The 20,345-nt window shown below is 41.0% G+C and overlaps 1 protein-coding gene across 1 annotated transcript in view; it reads left to right on the top strand.

Moving 5' to 3' along the window:
• Positions 1–17,200, top strand: part of slc8a4a (solute carrier family 8 member 4a) — a 26,364-nt gene extending 9,164 nt beyond the window's left edge. The window contains exons 3-7 of the mRNA XM_079507223.1: positions 3,658–3,764; positions 4,087–4,205; positions 8,806–8,905; positions 13,613–13,885; positions 14,813–17,200. Of these exons, the coding sequence (XP_079363349.1) occupies positions 3,658–3,764; positions 4,087–4,205; positions 8,806–8,905; positions 13,613–13,885; positions 14,813–15,192 (979 nt within the window). The 3' untranslated portion in view covers positions 15,193–17,200. The remainder of the gene's footprint in view (positions 1–3,657; positions 3,765–4,086; positions 4,206–8,805; positions 8,906–13,612; positions 13,886–14,812) is intronic.
• Positions 17,201–20,345: the final 3,145 nt, after the last annotated feature.

Here is a 20,345-nt window from a genome sequence, read left to right as displayed (position 1 = left end):
CAAGCATTTTAACCACATGAACCATAATACTGTAGACCTCTGTGGGACTCCGGTCAAAGAAGAATAGGGCTTAAGTGGTTAAGCAAGTTCTTCATCTAGAAGAGAGACATACTGATGAGTGAGCAGGATAGGGACGAGCCTTCATGATGGTTCAACACCCCGCTGTTGTGGAAACTGAGCTTATAATAAGTCTCACACTGTGAGTCCATCTCTACAAACACTAGTGTGTGTGTGTGTGTATATATATATATATATATATATATATATATATATATATATATTTGAAAGAGTGTTTGCCCTGAAAATAAATTGTAAAACTGTCTACATGGATTCCAAGCTTTGTGTTAATTCTGAAGATTATTTTTCATTATGCCAGAGGGACATGTTTTCTCTATTTAGGTAATTTGTCAGTGGAGAACAACACACTGCAGATTAGAGGTTTTCAGGTTTTAATGCGGGCAAGACTTCTTGTTTGTTTGTTTGGAGGATTCTTGCTTAGTCTTCTAATTGGTCTTTATTATACTCTTCTCTCTTCTACTGACGTCTCCTAACCGCCAATCTCCAGAGATTTTGTTACACCTATTTTATTGACAATATACCGCATATCAGTGAGTCCTGTCCTCTTTTATGATACAAATTAAATTAACTAATCATTGTGTCATTTATCCCATAGCAAACATGAATAATAACTATGGATTATTCATTCACATGCGATTTAGAAACAGAGTGCATACACTTTAACATGTTGTCCTGGCAGAAAATCAATGGTTGTAAGTGTTAGAGGCTAGTATTACCAGTTAGTACCAGTAAGACGCCCTGGGGACGAGAAGCGCTGAAACAACAGGTCTGGGAATGCCCATATATGAACTTTTATTTTTTTCTTACGTTTTCGGGCCGAACTTTGGGGCGGGCCTGTCTAGAGTTTGAATGGACAGGTAAAGGGTGACATCGAAGAGGAAGGACGGGTGGCTCCATATATCCAGATCTAGGTGATGATCCAGTCTTCTCCATGTATGGCTACCCAGGGTTTATGAGGTTAGTGTTGTGATCTTCATATATGGAGACAGCCATATATGGAGCGTGTCACGACGCGTGACGGACTCACAGCCATATATGGAGCGTGTCGAGGCGTGATGGACGGACTGACTGACAGGTTTTGCAGGTTTTCAGAGTAATCTGCGACCTATGGTCGCAATGAATCTATTGGACATGATAGTGGTTTGTAGAGTCTGGAAGCATTAGTTGTTAGAGTTAATGGCAAGTAAGTAGATGGCAAGTTACAAATACTTGGAAGTGTTAGTCATTGGTATAGTAGCGTAAACATCTATAATTGTAAGTCTTAGTTGCTAGTGCTGTAAAATAGGGTTAGTTCCTACTTCCTAGTATAGTAGAATACACCAGGCTACCCCAGGGTAATGGCAAGAAAAACATCTTACTGCTTCTTTGAAGAACAACGTATTGATTTGGGTTAATCTTTTCTCACGGTGGAGAGGATTTGCACTCCCTGCAGCTGTTTTTAAACCCTGCACTGATTTTATAGCCCAGAACAAATACACACTCAAGCATACACAGTTTTGTTTGATAGCAGAGATACATAATGTAATGTAATACGTAATGTCTTTCTATCTTTGGGGATTATAAAGATGTAGGGTGCTCATGGCTATGTCAAAAAGAGGGGGGGATGGAATTAATAATTAATAATCAATTCTGGGATATGAAAGACAAGCATTAGTGACATCACAGGACAACATGACAAGTTTAATTATAAGTGAGTGTTGAGTAATAGCTTACAAGAGAAGGTCTTGTAAGCCATTGTGGACAGTCTTTTGGACAGTATAGTTTATGGTTATGCAGGAGAAACCAAGGGTGACAATCCCACCAATAGACTATAACATCAACAATTCAAGAACAAGAACTTTACACTCCTTTTCTTAATTCCTCCAACATTGCAACAAGATCCTTTTGAAGCATTAGTAAAAACTCTCCAGGAAATCTCTGTTCTCCCGTCAACATGGTTTTGACAAGTCACAGCGTATCAACATTGTGTAAAAGCCCCCTGGTTTGTGTTCCTCTGCCAGCCCATGTTTGAAAGTACCCAACCCATTGAGTGTATGTCGACAGAAATAGACACCCTCCCACACATCATTAGGGAGAAACACAGAAAGAAATAAGACTCAATGTGACAGTTTAGGAGAATGGAACAGGCTGAGGCACGCACGTTAGCTCACAATGAGGCATGGCAAGGAACCACACATGTAGGCTATATGTAACCAGCCAGGGTCATGTGGCATGACACATATTTCCCAGTTGGTTTAATGGGCTTGGAGTGCTCAGTGGGAGGGATTGTTACAAAACACAATAGAATGTTGTCACAAAAAAATACAATTTATTTTGAACATCAATGTACAGTTCTGCGCTCTGTGACACCGTTGACACAATCTGAAATGTCCGGCTTTGTGGAACCTATGGATGATTTCATTCTCATTCACTCGCTCATCTTGGTTGGAATTAGGTTGATGGCATGGATGGAGTATACCCTCTTGTGGAATGTTGAGGAACTACATTGCTGCATCAGAGACTAGTTCATGTACAAATAGATTAATATTTTACTTGTGTCAAAATAGACGACAAATAGCAAAGATGCACAGCTTGGTATGGGTAACTAAGACATGTGGCAAGCTGAAGTTAGGTGTGGTGCTCCACAGCAGCAGTACTGCATCTCCCTGGTCTAGCGCTTTGTAAAGGGGATCGACCTTGTTGATCGGCTGATACAGACAATTATATATTAGAAAAGAGGTGGGGTGGAAACGAGTAAAGGCGAGGCCAGCTGATACAACAACTTGTGTGGAAGGTCAATCTAAGCCATTTCAACTTACTTAAGTATATTGTTAACAGTGTAAATAGGCTATATTTTCCACAAATATATACAGTACATATATTCAACTGTCAAATGCTGAATTGAAAACAACTGAAAGGCTGTTATACTGTTTATAATTTAGCACTGTATAGAAGCAGGGCGGCCAACGTCAAACACATTCATTCAAATTATGACTCAAGATTCAAGATGGTTAATTTGTCACTCACTCATTGTTACAAGCAGCCAAATGTTGGACAGATGGAATGTATGGTCACATATTGCAGTTATATACACAAACATGCACACATCCCGACAGAATATTGATGCTGGGGTTTGAAGGTTTGGTTAAGCTTCGGTGCCAGAATCAGCTTTATACCTCGAGCAGCATTCACCTTTCCAGTTACCACGCAACTAAACCTCAGCACCACGGACAGCACTCACTGACATAATACTGTAGTGTAGCATAACTCTTCAGCACCATGGACAGCACTCACTGACATAATACTGTAGTGTAGCATAACTCTTCAGCACCATGGACAGCACTCACTGACATAATACTGTAGTGTAGCATAACTCTTCAGCACCATGGACAGCACTCACTGACATAATACTGTAGTGTAGCATAACTCTTCAGCACCATGGACAGCACTCACTGACATAATACTGTAGTGTAGCATAACTCTTCAGCACCATGGACAAGGCGGGAGGAGTAGGACAGAAACACAGTCCATCACCAATCATTAACTTACTTACTCAGCACCGCTAACATGATTAGTGAATTCAAACCTGTCTGTTTTTAGGAAGCTGCTGGAAGTGCAGATTATTGATGATGAAGAGTATGAGAAGAACAAGACCTTCACCATCGTCCTGGAGGAGCCCATTCTGCTGGAGGTGGGACAGAAACACGGTAAGTCAACTTAGAGTCAGAGATGCCCATACCAAATGCCAAATGTTGACCATGTCCCATACCAAATGTTGACCATGTCATCTATGAGGGCCCCTATATCTGCCCAGGACCCTTGGTATCTTCCCAATGTCATACCGCTTTTCATTGACCCTAAGTGAACAACACCATATACCCAAATCCAAGCCACGGCAAACCAATTGAACTATGAGTAATAAACTAATGAACTAATGTGCAATAAACCTTTACGCTGTCATAGTTAGATCAACACTGTGTATGATGTCCACTGTGGGTTGACATGAATGTGCTCCTCCTTTGTAACCAGGAGACTCCAATGATAACAAGCCAGCAGTGGGGTTGGAGGATGTCGCCAACATGGGCTGCCCCAGTCTGGGAGAACACACCCGGTTGGACGTCGTCATCGAAGAGTCCTATGAATTCAAGGTAACCGCAAGCAAAGCTCTTTGTGATCATTAATGGTAATCAATCACACATAAACATGTTTTACACTCAGTGACAGGATTTGGCTGGTGATATCATGCTTTACCTGTATGCCAACGGCAGCATACTGTAGGTCTATGTCCTGCTGTCCACCCTGACATTTATCAGAAACAGTCTGCAGGGCTTAGAAGTCCAAATACATGTAATGAAAGGTGTTCTTTTACGGAATACAAAAGTTCAACAAAAGGTCCAAAGCACTCTTCTGGCAAAAGGTTTAAAAGCCTTTATTAAGATGGATATTTCACAGTGAAATTCTTAAGACATTTGGACAGTGAATGTGCATGGCAAAACAGAAGTGTGTTACCACCCACCCACGCGTAGCTCCACAGACAGCCTTCTTCAGTGTTCCCAGCTACCTTAATTGATTCCATTATTCAAAGTAGAAGATGCTCCGTGCACTGCAGTGCTATAGTACTCTCTAGGGTGCCAGTCAGTGCAGGGTAAATCAGAATAAACAACAGTGGTGCACAACAGGATAGTTAGATAGACATTATTAATTCATGAGGTAAAGACAATAAGAAAGTGAACAGCGTGTTCCCCATTCCCTTGATTTGTCCGGGTTGCTTAATGAGAACCTGCTGCTGGACTATGGTTTTTTGAGCGGCTAATGTGACATCATGTGGCATTGAAGTCTATGGACTTTTTACGGAACTTTGTATTCCATATAAACGTTTTAGGCCAAGTCAATGGCAAAATACATTTACTATGACGAGGTGGTGCCACAGTAAGTGCCACATGTCCGTGACGTGACGTCATGTGGCAGCCAAATCTATGGACTTTTTGCTGATTTTTTTTTCTCTTTCTTTCAACATACTCTACTCCTTCTTTCCTGTGAACTTTAAGGATCATGCGATCTTGTGATCTTTAAGCCCTGGCACAGGTTGAGTGCTACAGGGCCTTCAGGGTTTGCTGCAGGGCAACAACTGTAGAGAAATATGTTTGGGGGATTTTAGGATTACAGGCTACAGATCAGAGAGCTGACAAGTTAACAACAGGTTACAGAAGCAGACACACAAACAGGCGACGCAAACACAGGATCTGACAAACACTTACCTATTGCACCTATTTATTAATAATCGATTGAGGAGCAGTAATCCCAGCCCACTGTGTCGCAGTCTGTGGTGCTGTAATGGCCAACCCTCTCTCTCTCTCTCTCTCTCTCTCTCTCTCTCTCGCTCTCTCTCTCGCTCTGTGTAAAATACATTTGGTCGATGGTACTTATATATTGCTGTAGGCGTGAGCAGGCATTCTGAAATGGGTGATAGTGGGTGAGAGTGGGACAAAGAACACACTCCCCCCACCAGCCAGCCACCCACCCACCGAACACTCACCCCAAACACAAATCACACCCCTCGGGTTGAGAGCTCAGCAGCTGCAGCAGACCCTGGCATGAGCCCAGTGGCAGCAGCAGACCTCGAACGGGAGCCCCGCAGCAACAACTGGCCCTGACACCAGCCACGTAACAGCAGCAGGACTGAGAGGACAGTTCCACAGCAACAACAGGCCCTGTCAACAACCCTGCAGCAGCAGTAGGCCCTGTTGACAACACTGATGGCAGCCCTGCAGCAGTGGCTGACCCTGATGACTGACCCACAACAGGCCCTCCACCCCCTGATCCTCACAAACAACTGAGGGAGGTGTCAGCACGCCTAGATCCTAACATCTTTCTACTCTGATACATCCCAGAGCATCCCGTCAGGGGGCATGACTATATGGTATGGACAGGATGGATGGTGAGGTTGGCTGAGCGCACCAAATGGAGCTCTCTCCCGTCCCTTTTCGTGGCAGAAATGTGTTGAATGCCAAATGTGCATATAATTTGTTTGTTCAAAAATCGCGTCTGCTGCAGAGCATTGCATCTTAGAGTCTGTGACCTGTTTATTCATTTAGACTGTTTGGCTTGTGGTGGAAAAACTCACTTATACTTATTTTCTATCAATTATACACAAGTTTTTTTTTCTTCTTTGCATTCATAAGCCAATAATTTGATACCCTCCTACTGAGTCTCCATATTGACCGATGATCTGGTCATGTTTTGGGTGAATTACTCCTGTAAGACAAATTAATTCTACCTTCTGTCAAGAAAGACTCAAAACATAAGTCCCCGATATTATTATCATTAAAAGAGTACAATTTATTCAGAGCTGTTCATGAACAGGGAAGAAGCAGCAGAGCAACTGTGCTCTCATACAAGATGCAGACTCTCTTCTACCCCTCGGTTGCTGCGCTGTTGCTATGCGAGAAGAGGAATCAGGTACCAAACTATCACTATTCTTGGCCTGCCGTAAACAACAATACCAGGATGTGGTCAACACCTCAACCCATGATTACAGAGGAGGGTCAGCAGACAGCAGAACCAGCACATTTTCTTGGAGAGAGCACTAGTTTGTGATATTTGTAATTTTGACTAGTAGTAGATGTTTGTGACTAGTTTGTGATGATGCAAAATGAACAGAGCTGCTCAAGGTTTACGGCCGGGCTACACCGAGGGCGTTTGTGCTCGTCTGTGCGTGGACTTTACTGCGCGCGTACAGCAGGTTGGAAAGATCTAATGTATGTTAATGATACCGGCTATACCAAACACGCGGATAGCGTGGGCCCCGGATACGCATGCTCTAAAAATAGGATCGGTTCTATTTTTTTATGTGCGTACGTATGTGGCACGTATGCGTATATTGTCTCCCAAATGGAGACAGTGGAGCAAATCTTCGCGCGCCCACAGATCTCGTGTAGCCAGGAGCGTTTCGCATGCGCATTATTTTCACAGACTCAGTGGTGTAAAGTAACGAAGTACAATTACTTCGTTACTGTACTTAAGTACAAGTTTTGAGAATTTGTACTTTTATTGAGTATTTTTCTTTTTCTGTACTTTTACTTTTACTTTGTTAGGAAAATAAATATTACTTTTAATCTGCTACATTAAAATTGGACACCTTTTGTTACAAATTAAAAAGTATAGAAGTATAAGTATAAGTATAAGTATATGAGTATATAAAAGGATAGAGACTGATCTGGCGCGAAGCTCCGCCCCCCAACCCACCTTTTCCATCAGCTGTCTAAAAACTCGGAAATGACGTAAAATACAGCTTCTTCTGTCCGTGCATGGAATCTAAAGCCATGTGTGTGTGTGTGTGTGTGTGTGTGTGTGTGTGTGTGTGTGTGTGTGTGTGTGTGTGTGTGTGTGTGTGTGTGCGTGTACGACTGTACGTGTACGCCCGCACTGCTTCTGCATCGGCTCTGTTTTCGTCAGCTCGACAGCTCGTCATCATAGCTGTTATTTTGCATGGCTGTGTTGTGAACACATACCGGTACAACACGACTCACCCACCCAGGTGATGGCAATACTAATCACTGTAGTCTTACCGTACATTGCATCAAAACTTCTGTCGAACGGGACGGTCGTTAAAGTTGATAGCTGTTTCAACTTTCTCCCTCGTATTTCTACTTTATTTAAATAATGTCATCCATATTGCATAGCCTACTGCAGGCTTTGTTGACTAGATTTAGAAGACATTTTCAAGCTCAGGCTCTTGATCGATTATTTATATGGAGAATGGAGAAATCATTTAACATGCACCTATGTGATGGGTGACAGGACAGCTTGCCCAATGCCCTCGCAGAGTGGAGTTGGTGGGGCTTAGTGAAGGGCTTAATATGGTCTGTTTTGCAATGGCTCAAATATAAACACAAATATTGTGTCAAACCATGTGACTCCCATTGGAAATGCATTGCGAGCTTGCATCAGCTATACATCTCAAGCATGCATCAATGTTGTATGCTAGATGTAAAGGTGTGAGTCGGGGCTAGGACCCCTAAATGAATATGTATTTGACTGTGAAATATATTTTGTGTGAGCTTGCACCCTGAGGGTGCGTTTATGTAAACACAAACATTGTCCTAACACAAACATTAAATGCCATTGATAATGAATGGCAAGCCACTTTTGACAGGATGAAAAATTTGGGACTTCATTTCTTTGTAGGCATTTTGAAAAGCATTTTGTACTTTGTACTTGTACTTTGTACTTGTACTTTGTACTTTGTACTTTTAATTTTATACTTAAGTACATTTTAAAACCAAGTACTTTTGATACTTAAGTACATTTAATGTGAGCTACTTTTATACTTTTACTTAAGTAATTTTCTAATTGGTTACTTTTACTTAAGTAACATTCAAGTAGAATAACTGTACTTTTACAGTAAAATATTTGTGTACTTTTCCCACCACTGCACAGACTGCGCATACGTCACACGCTTGCACGCTCTGTATAGCCCAGCCATTAGAAAGAGTCTTTTCCCTGCAGTTGTCCGAGCCCTAAATGCGGACATGGACAAAATACGAAAACATAAGAACAAAAATGTACAAATATTTTACATTTATCCTATACAGGCCATATACCACGAGGCTGTTTACTGTAAACATTTTACAGAGTATAAGATTGTATATTTCTCACTCACAGTAAGTGAATTGTATTGAGGAAAACAAAGACTAAATGTCTGTTTTGTTTGTTTTGTTTTTTGTTGTTGTTGTGGGGTGTCGGCAGAACACGGTGGATAAGCTTATTAAGAAGACCAACCTGGCTCTGGTTGTGGGCAGCAGCAGCTGGAGAGAACAGTTTGTCAGCGCTGTGACTGTGAGTGCAGGTGAGTCTCCGGACGATCAACGCGTACAGCCCCTCATTTCACAAACCAGAGAGCCTCGGTGACATCTGCAGTAAAGCACTGGTGGAAAGTAATGTACATACTTGAGTATGTCCAATTTTTCAGTACTTTCAATTCTACTCCACTACATCGCAGGGGCAAATATTGTACTTTTACTTTTTATTTGACAACTTTAGTTACTATAGAAATAAAGGCAGGTGTGCTTCCTCTGGATGCTGCCCATATAGTTTAGGCAGTGGGTGCTCAGCTATAAATGTAACTTAAATCATAAACCACCAAAGTGGAAAAAGCGTCTCTCCAAGGAAATCAGCCTTCCTCAGAGCAGATTAAAATTCTACTCTGAAGAAGGCTGATTGTCGAAACGTGTTAGCGTAATAAAATGAGAAATTGCATCTGAGCCAGTCTTGGAGTTCCGCTTTTTCCACTTGGATGGTTTATGATTTTAGTTAAATTATTAGTACAAAACATAGGTATATTAAGTTATTAACCACTTCAGCTCTATATATATTTCGGTCATTTGAAAGTAGCCGATCAACAATGTGTCTCGATGTGATAAAAAAGAAACTTAGAGTACTTTCTACTTTTGATACTTTAAGTACATTTTGATACCAACACTTTTGTACTTTTACTCAAGTACATTTTGAATCCTGGACTTTTACTTTACTTTTAACAGTGTATTTCTACATAACATTGCCGTATTGATAGTTTTATTTAAAGGGATATTTCACTTTTAAAAAAAACGTTTGTTCATTTTATCATCTACTCAGGCTTATGTGAACACCCCAGACAGTTTTTAAGTTGCTCGATTCAGTATTTAGATATTTGATATTAATTTTAGCTGCCCCTCGATTCCTATACAAACCCATTAACCATGATGGATTCATCGAAAACACCCGTCCTTTTTTCTGGTGACAAGCATCAGGGAAAGAATAAGCTTCCATAAAAGAAATAAAAAAAATATATAAAAAGAATAAACTTTAAAAAAAGTACGGGCACTTCACGTATTAGAAGGGCAGTATGAGTTACCAGAAGAAAGGATGTAATGGGTGTTTTCAATGTTAAAATGGAGGTTGACATTACAATGGGTTTGTATAGGAAGGGGGCGGGGTAGCTAAAATGAATATCAAATATAATTACTGAATCAAACAATTTAAAAACTGTCTGGGGTGTTCGCATAAGCCTGAGTAGACAATTAAATGATCAAAAGTTGTTTTTAAAGTGAAATATCCCTTTTAAGTTAAAAAAAAATAATAATAATAATAATTAAAAAAAAGGTACATTTTACACCACGGTTTGTAAGACAGGTTTGAGTTAGGATAGAATGTAGTACCCAAATGCAGTATCAGGCAGAGGAAATCAGTTCAAAGTGTTTAATAACTAAAAAACTAATAACAAAGCCACAAGGAATAACTAAAGAACTGATGTCAAAACAACGTAGAAGCAAGGAAACACTGGGTATAAATACACAAGGACACATGTGAACTCAACTGATAATCAACACAGGGATTGGCTAGGAGACTAAGGCGCTGTTCACACCTGAGAGACAGCTGTCTGTGTGAACGGCGCCTAACAGGACACACAGGTGGAGAAAACTAATAATCACAGGTGAGACAAGAGCACAAGACAGGTAATAGTGACTACAGGGGAAACCAGGACACTAAATACTACAAAATAAAAGAAACACAACAGAAAGGTCCAACACTAACTAGGAACAGAAACCAAATGCAATTAATGTAATCTTGGTTGAGTAAATTACCCATAATAAAATACAGCTCACTCCATACAGTATGTAATGTATCAATTAGTACAAGGAAACAAAAAACTGCCAGAAATGTTGTCTAGGCCTACTTATTCTTCTACTTCTCACTACTTTCCGAATAATGTAGCTTTCAAGTAGTTCAGGAAGAATCACTAGTGTATGTAGATGGATAGCTTTGCAAAAGCTGCATTGCTACATGTCAGTGGCATGTGATTTGGGAACTAATCTGAGCTTTGGGCAAACCTCGCCCTCGGAGAGCCACTGGAATCCAAACCGTGCCTGCCTCTGCTAGTCTGTTATATACCGTATGACGTAGGTTATAACATTTAAAACTATAAGATTTGCCACAGATGCAAGCAAGCAATTATTTATTGCTTGCATCAGTGGCACATCAACATAAACAATCACAAACCAGCAATTTTTAGCTAATTTTGAGTGGATGTTGTCCATTCACACCAAATAAATAATTCATCTAATGCATCCATTAGCTCGTATGTTCTTGTTTTTCTTTCCTTCTCCATGGGCGAGGAGGCACATGCAACCTGCAGTCTATGCACAGAACACTCTGAAATATCATATATTCCTATTTCCTTAACCTCAAAATATAAGGACTGGCACAGAAATGATCCTATCAAACATCAAAATGCATAAATGCAGTATGCTGGCCCGCCGCCCAAATAAGTTACTAGATAGACCACTGATGCCGCGCACGCACACTAGCCCCATGTTCTGCCTGATCCATTTCATGAGTCTATTTTGCATATTGTGTGCATGTGTATTTCTTTTATAATGAGCTACAGAATGAATTTCACATTTAGGACAAATAAAGTCTTGAAATGGCTCATCCCAGACTGCACTGGCTATAAAATAATCACCCTCGGGAACCGTTGGTTCTACTAACATGATTTAGTGAGTAACACTCTCGGGCACTTTCAATATCATACAGCCCTGCGCCAGTCTTCACTGCTCCACTGCTATTTGCTAGATTATTCAGAAATGTACGCTGTGCTTGTCTTTGGTTTGTTTTTAGTGCCACTTGTATTATACTTTGTTTGAAAACAACATCCAATAAGCCTAGTCATGGCATTAATAATGCATTACATGGCAAATACTTTATGTGAGCTATCAAATGTAATTCCCCACTCCAGTCTAGTCTCAGCTAAAAGAACTGAGGAGTTAATGTTACAGTAGATGTACACAATGCAGAGAAGTATTATTATTAACATTATTATTATTATTATTATTATTATTATTATTATTATTATTATTATTACTATTATTATTATTATTATTATATTATTATTTCATTGCCAATGCAAACTACTTAGGTCTCCACACAAGAAACCAGGGCATTTTGGAAAGGGGCTGACTTGGAGTTTAGATCTCTCTCTCTCTCTCTCTCTCTCTCTCTCTCTCTCTATACCCATAGATAGAACAATACAATAAAAACACAAAGACCAGTTTAAAGGACAGAAAAGACAATAAGATAATAGAAGTAACTAGAGGTTTGGGGCGTGCTATTTGTGCATAGTGTAAAAGCAATTCCACACCTGGTTTTCTAGAAGAAGAGTCACGGATACATGGCATACTTCCTTTTCTATTTGGGTAGCTCGATGAGACCATAAGAAAAAAATAAAAGAAGGCAACTTTCATACTGGGTTAAAAGCCAAGGAATAAAGATGCTTTTTAAGACAGAATTTAAAAATCAAATGACCCACATGGGAATGGCGTGACTCCAATGGGGATCTTGAACTTCATCTGGCCAGCCAGTGATGTCAGTCGTCGACTTTATGATGCAGGGTACGACTCCAAATTCGGCCAAGGTTTCAACCTATTCAGAGCTGGACTTCCATTATTATTATATTATTACTAGAACAGTGCCTGTTTTTTATGCACAATGTATGTGTGTGTCTATATTCCTTTTCTGGCCATACAGTATATGGAGTTCTGTGATGACATGGGTACCCTATTGTGCTGAATATAATGGAAATATAAAAAAAAAAACAGGGTCGTATTATAATCGGGGACTAGACTATTTGACACTCAATGTTCTTTTTCCACAAATGAGTCTTGAAAAATTGTGGATCGTCTTATAATCAGAGTCGTCTTATATTTGGCACAATACGGGGGTCAGAAACTTTTCTAACATGAAGGGCGAGGTTGTGCATCACTGTGATGTCAGAACATCATTGTGATGTCAGAACAGGCCAGCTCCATATATGGAGATCTAGGGGTGATCAGGTGTGATCAATGGGCTAATTTGGGCCCTGTCCAGAGCCTGGGCAGAGGCTTTTGTGCTGGTTCTGGACAACAGATTACAGACGTACATACTTGGTGCATTTATAGATAGATTTAAAAAAGTATGGAAATATGTGGGTCTACAAAATACATCTTTGGCCTGCTGCCAGTGTGCATACAAAGTTTGGTGCTGATCAGTCCAACGGTTTGTGAGATTAGCTCTGGAGACACAGACACACAGACAGACTCCTCTCATAAATGCCTCCTGCAGACCCACGCCATAAAACAATAATTTTCAATCAATTTATGAGCTATGTGCGTTCAAAGTTTGCATTTTCAATTGAGTGCTATAGCACCACCCTTTGGCCAATGGTCGTGGGCTTTGCATCATCACCGTTTGGCATGGCCCTCTACCATGTTGCAGAGTTTCGCAAAAAACGACTGTTCAGCCAGAACTGCTATTGTTGGCGGAAGAAGGAGGAGGAGGAGAAAAAAACAATAAGGGACCAAGGTGCCTTCAGGACGGGCTTGGTCCCTTAAATTTTTTTACATTTGTAGGATCTCAGAATTAATCCGAAAGGGACCATTTGGACTCCTGGTGGGCCCGGACCAGACGTTAAGAAACAGTGACATAACATAATGTGTAAATATTATTTGCATAGTCAATGGCTCTCTCTATCTGTCTCTCTCAGGTGATGACGACGAGGAAGACAGTGGGGAAGAACGTTTACCTTCCTGCTTTGATTACATCATGCACTTCCTGACAGTGTTCTGGAAGGTTCTGTTTGCGTTTGTCCCGCCCACAGAGTACTGGAATGGCTGGGCCTGCTTCTTTGTCTCCATCTCCCTCATAGGCGCTCTGACAGCCGTTACGGGTGACTTAGCCTCTCACTTTGGTTGCACCGTCGGTCTCAAAGATTCTGTCACTGCTGTTGTGTTTGTGGCCCTCGGCACTTCTGTCCCAGGTGGGTGTCTACATTACAGGGTATGGTTTGTCTAGGCTATAGCCTCTAGACCAGTGGTTCGCAAACAGTGTGCCATGTGACAAGTCTAGGTTTGCCTTGGGATTTTGTGACAACCACACCTAATTATAGCAAAAACTATGAAAGGTTAAGAATATTTTCATTCTCTCTCTCTCCAAATGGATGGGCACACATAGGCCTACTTATTGAGTGGTGTAAACCACTCCTACAACTGGCTTTGTTAGTCTGTGCAGAAAAAATGAGCATGGTTGCTATGTTCACCCTGTTCACCCGGGTGTGATTTCATTACGTCAGACATGATTTCATTACGTCAGACAGGCTACCTTACACCACTCAGTTCACACGTGTGTGATTTTTAAGTTACAACACACTCTCCCAGGCAGCCTACTATAGCACCATAATACTGTGTTGAAGTGAGCGCAAGCACACACGCACGCACGCACGCTATATCATAGCAGCTGCCATGGAACACAATCAATGAAAAACCAGGCAAAAATTACAATTATGACCTTTGACATCTTCAATCATGTAGAAATCCATAATCAATGGCCGACACTGTTGTGGAGTTTGCCCAGTAAAGGTGAACTCCTCAGGATACAACTGTTGTAGCTCCTCCAGGGACTGCTGACTTCCTTCCAAAAACTTTGCAGGCTAACATTTAGGCTACTCTCAGAGAGGCTTCTCATTTGTATTTAATCATAAACAAAGACGTGAGTTTCCGGAGTGAAGAAAAACAAATCTGCCGCATTCTAGAAACAGCAAATAACAACACAAGCTCATGATAGTGTCATGAACCCTTTCAACCTGGCATCCCTATTTTGGACATGCCATGATAGGTGAAATATAATGCCTCTCTTGTCTGCCTTGTGCTTCTGTCACATTCACATACGATCCTCTGTATTCCCACAGACACATTCGCTAGTAAAGTGGCTGCCATTCAGGACCAGTACGCCGATGCCTCCATCGGTAACGTGACGGGCAGCAACGCCGTGAACGTGTTCCTGGGCATCGGTGTGGCATGGACCATTGCATCCGTGTACTGGAAGACCCAGGGGAAGAGGTTCCACGTGCAGCCCGGATCGCTGGCGTTCTCCGTCACTCTCTACACCAGCATGGCGCTGGTGTGCATGGCCGTCCTCATGTACCGCCGCCGATCGAACGTGTCGGGCGCCGAGCTCGGGGGCCCACGGACAGCCAAGCTCCTCACGGTCTTCTTCTTCCTCTCCGTCTGGATCATCTACATCCTGTTGTCCTCACTAGAGGCCTACTGCCACATACCTGGCTTCTGAGACAGAGGGAGAAACTTGTCTTTACATTGTAGTCTACATTCATGAGCGTTTGTATAATGTTTGTATTATTATTTATTATTGATGCTGTACAGTATCTGATCGACACTGGAACTTTGAACTTTTGAACTTTTCTAACCATCTACTATGTTATGGAGGTTTGCTTTAGGTACTGGGATTTTAACAAGTTCAATGCTATTATTACAGTGTCAAATCAAGTTGTCTCAAGACACTTTACCTATACAGCAGACACCCAACGTTTTCCCTCCTGAAAAGCCATTTGGTGACATGACAGTGGCAAGGCAAAACTCCTCTTTAACAGGAGCCGAGAGGAAACCACCAGGCTCCAGTGGTTGGCCAACTGCCTGGACTGTGTTGGGGCGACAGAGAGGGAGAGGTACACAGAGACAGAGAAAGGGTGGGAGAGAGAAAGGCAGAGAGAGAGGGGAGACCCAAACCTGGACACTAACAATAATAATAATGAGAACAGCAACAATAGCAACCACTACAATTACAATAATAACAATTACAACAGTCAGCAGGCTTATTCCATGGAAAGCCACTTGGTGGGGCAAAAATGTAAAATTATCCTTTTGCTTTAAGTAGCATGTGACATGTCAAACTAGGGGGTTTTCATGATTCTGAATCCATTCCAAGCATTAGTTTTGCACAAAATACACTCCTTGGGCTAAAAGCAGCCATAGCCACTTGCCCAAATGTGCCCAAAATGTGCTGACCTCATCACATTTGTCATGATGTCTATGGCCGTTTTTAGCCCAAGGAGTGTATTTTGTGCAAAACGAATGCTTGGAATGGATTCAAAATCATGAAAACCCCCTAGTTTGACATGTCACATGCTACTTAAAGCAAAGGGAAAGTGTGACATTTTTTACATTTTTGCCTGCCATAGGATGTTAATGATAGGGTCATAGCCTGATCCTATAATGACCTTCAATATAAAATTAAAGTTAAATATGTGAAAGGTATAAGGCTATGTGAAACAAATTACCATCATTTGGCCTAATGGTAGTGTGCATAATATGTATTATTATTAGCACCGCACACACACGTGCGCATGCACGCATGCACGCACGCACGCACCCCGACATTCCTATAAACAGCTACAGTAACCTCTTGGCAGAGCCATGCCATAAAAATCTACCCTGCAGAAAACAACTTGAAGCCTATTTCAGATATTAAAGTATTAATATCCCCACCAAGTGGCTTGCATTGAAGCCAAATATGAAAACAGATTCTCTGGTGCACCACAATGGTGTCTATTCCATTAATATACCACATAACACTGTCAAACGTCTTTGGCAGTAACATGGTTCATAACATAAGACCAAAAGCATCTTGTGCAATTATTTGATAATATTTTAATTGTAATTTTAATTGCCAAAAAAAGAGTATACGTTTGAAAAGAATGTCAAATTCATATAGACTTTATAATGTTTTCTACTACTTTGAAAGGAAATGTGAAATGAAAATAGAAAGTGCATGGTACTATGTGGTACTGCATTAGACTTGACATTTTTAACAAAATAATCGAGAATATAGTGTTATAAAGAAAATGGTGATCAGTGGAAAGACTGTGTTACCAAGACTACTATTGATATTATTCAAGCTATATATTATTGAATTTATTATATCACTTTACGTGTGTGTGTGTGTGTGTGTGTGTGTGTGTGTGTGTGTGTGTGCGTGCGTGCGTGCGTGCGTGCGTGCGTGCGTGCGTGCGTGCGTGCGTGCGTGCGTGCGTGCGTGCGTGCCTGCGTGCGTGTTTTGTGTGAGAGAATAGGTGTGATTATTTTTGCACGTATTGGATTAAGAACTTTTTGGCTAATATATTTTCATGTATTTTATGTAATATTTTGATAAGTCTGTTAATGTGTTATAGTATATTTGACTGACTCACAGCTAAGCAAAGTCTATCACTGCCCTGTGTGCCCTGGTCTGTAACACAAACTAAGTTCAGTTTGTCCTGCCCTGTGTGCCCTGGCCTGTAACACAAACTAAGGTTCAGTTTGTCCTGCCCTGTGTGCCCTGGTCTGTAACACAAACTAAGTTCAGTTTGTCCTGCCCTGTGTGCCCTGGCCTGTAACACAAACTAAGGTTCAGTTTGTCCTGCCCTGTGTGCCCTGGCCTGTAACACAAACTAAGGTTCAGTTTGTCCTGCCCTGTGTGCCCTGGCCTGTAACACAAACTAAGGTTCAGTTTGTCCTGCCCTGTGTGCCCTGGCCTGTAACACAAACTAAGGTTCAGTTTGTCCCCTGTTGGTACTTTGTGTGGACACAGCTGACCCATACAGTATAGGGTGCTCTAGGTTAGTGGTTCCCAGACTGTGGTGCGTGCACCCCTTGTGGTGCGCGGGCGCCTTCTAGGGGGTGCGCGACATGAAAAGGCATGAATATGTGGTGCTATGGTTTTATAGTATATGCAGAATATAGCCTATGCTGCATATATATATATATATATATATATATATGCGCCATATTCAGGTTCATATATGTGCAAATATGTGGATAAATAGTAAATGTATGTCTCTATATACAGTAGCTTATGCAATTTATATTTCCTTGTAGGGGATGCGTCAGCTAGGTCAGGAGGTAACCGGGTATATACAGTATATATACATGTAGGGGATGCGTCAGCTAGGTCAGGAGGTAACCATGTAGGGGATGCGTCAGCTAGGTCAGGAGGTAACCGGGGGTGCATAGCCGAAAAGGTTTTGGAACCACTGCTCTAGGTCATAAAAGTCCTTTTTATATTAGATATACTTCAACTTCAATCATTTGTTAGCACAACTCTTGCTTCAAATAGAACATTTGACACACTCATGCTTAAGTGTGTGCGTGTGTGTGTGTGTGTGTGTGTGTGTGTGTGTGTGTGTGTGTGTGTGTGTGTGTGTGTGTGTGTGTGTGTGTGTGTGTGTGTGTGTGTGTGTGTGTGTGTGTGTGTGTGTGTGTGTGTGTGTGTGTGGGCTCCATTTTCGTCACCGCTAAACCCCTTATCCCTAAACTTCTTTGCCTTTTTTTTACTCTTTTGAATAGTTCAACTAGCCAATCTAGCTGGCCATTTGAACTATTCAAAAATGTTTTGCAAAATAGAGAAAAAAAAAAAAAAAGGCAAAGAAGTTTAGGGATAAGGGTTTTATTGGTGACGAAAATGGAGCCCTATGTCTTCAGCATCAAATGGGCAAAGGCAGGGCTGAAGCTGTGAACACTGAAGCTGTGACCACAACACAACTATTACAAAGCACAGTAGAGAGCAAAGCACAGCTTATCTTTTTTTTGTCTTCACATCAAAAAATGTTTTAATCATCGCACACAGAATAAACAGGTTAATTATTTGTAAAAACGTGATACCTATGTAGGCTATTGAAAGAAAGACCATGTTTTCCTAAACTGAGTGTTTACCTGTGTTATTCAGATTTTGGGTTGTTATTGTTTTTTGAATCTTAGATATATATAGAGGCATTGTTATTGTAATAGTATGACATTATCAGAATTCTTTATTGTATACAGACATTGTTGTTCAAATTTGATTGATATGCACGTTTAAATGTGTTGCAAAGTACAAATAAACAGGTGTTAACTCATGCTACCATGAACTGTGTCTTGTGGTAATTTCACAATATATTGTAACATCCTGAAGCCTGTGTCATTGTGTTATTCTGTTATGAGGAATGTGTTATGGGAATTAATGTATTATGTCGTTTTGGGTAATTCATTCAACCATTTTGTCAATCAAACAGTATGAATTTTTGTAAGCCACCATGAGTACAATTGGAATACCGTGCAGGCCATTTTGTGCCCCAAGGGAGCTATTGTTCACTTTGGTGTCTAACTTCTGCCGTAGGCTAACACTGACTGCAGTGCTAACAGAGAGCTACACAGGGCTATGGACCATATGCAGACCACGGTCATCTTACCATATAAGTTAATGGCAAGGTGCTAACAAGGTGCAACTTCCCATAGACAGCCCATTCATCCAAACAGAAAAGTCCTATCTGATTGTATTACACAACATCAAACTCACCAACATTGCAGCTGTACGAAAAGCTTGAATTATTCTCTTTCTATCTTCAAAGTGTTTGTTTCATAAAAAGCTCACAGCACATCGTGTTGTGAGCTTGTAGATTTTTGGTAAAGAGCTTTATTGGTGCGACAGAAAAAAGCAGTCCAAGAAATGTAGGTCTGTTTTTACTGAGAATAGAGAATTTAAGTAGGCTACATGTGAATTACATCAATATTACAAACGACCGATTCAGAGATGGGTGCAATTTATGACAATAAAGCACAGATGTTTAGTTTTTTTTGTAGCCCATGTGATTATGTGAAACTGGAGAGTTACTATTAAAAAAATCGGATAGTAATTTATTATTCTTTCTACACACCTAAAAAAAACAGTGCAAAGTATTCAGGCCATTCACCACAAATAAGGATATTTATTGAAATACGAGTGCATGTGTTGTGTTTGTTCTGGATCATCTGCCTTGCATTTGGAGTGCTGGATCACTGAATAAAATTACAATTGAAAAACCCACCCAGTGGGGTGAACACAGGATGTATCTATTTGTCCCATATTGGCTAGTGCCTATCACTTCCAGGTTATAGTTCACCAATGCTTAACCAAACATGTCATTCTTCACGCTAGTGCACGCGCATCAGCTGCGTCAACTTGTCACGTGGGGACCTTCTTTCTGTATTTTCCCCTTATAATAATGGGAGTGGGTGAAACTTGACGCCACTTGAAGCGTGTGTGTGCCCGTACCCAATGAGTGTGCAAATACAGGCGTTACTGGAGTCTAGAGGAAATTAAGAAATATGAAAAAATAATGCAATAATGCAATGTACTGTTGTCAATTAAATAATCTTACAAAGATGAAGGAATGACGAAATTAAGTGTTGAGACTTTATTCAGAAGATTCAGCAGAGTAACAACATACAGAGAGTGAGGAACAGGCCTCCTTGCCTGTTCCAGCAGCCCCTCCGGGCGCAAGCCTCCCCAACCCCATTCTCAGAGAGTCCTTATAGTCTTGTCTTAACAGAGATGCTATACTAACTGTCTATATACGGATCTGCGCTAAACATAAGGGCGACAGACAAATAGGTATACCTTTGCTGACAGCGTGGAGGAGTCAAGTCAGCTGT

The sequence above is a fragment of the Electrona antarctica genome (genome assembly GCF_951216825.1).
Source record: "Electrona antarctica genome assembly, chromosome: 8".
Taxonomy (NCBI): Eukaryota; Metazoa; Chordata; class Actinopteri; order Myctophiformes; family Myctophidae; genus Electrona; species Electrona antarctica.
The sequence above is the reverse complement of the archived record's forward strand: the minus strand, read 5'-3'. Positions and strand labels throughout refer to the sequence as shown.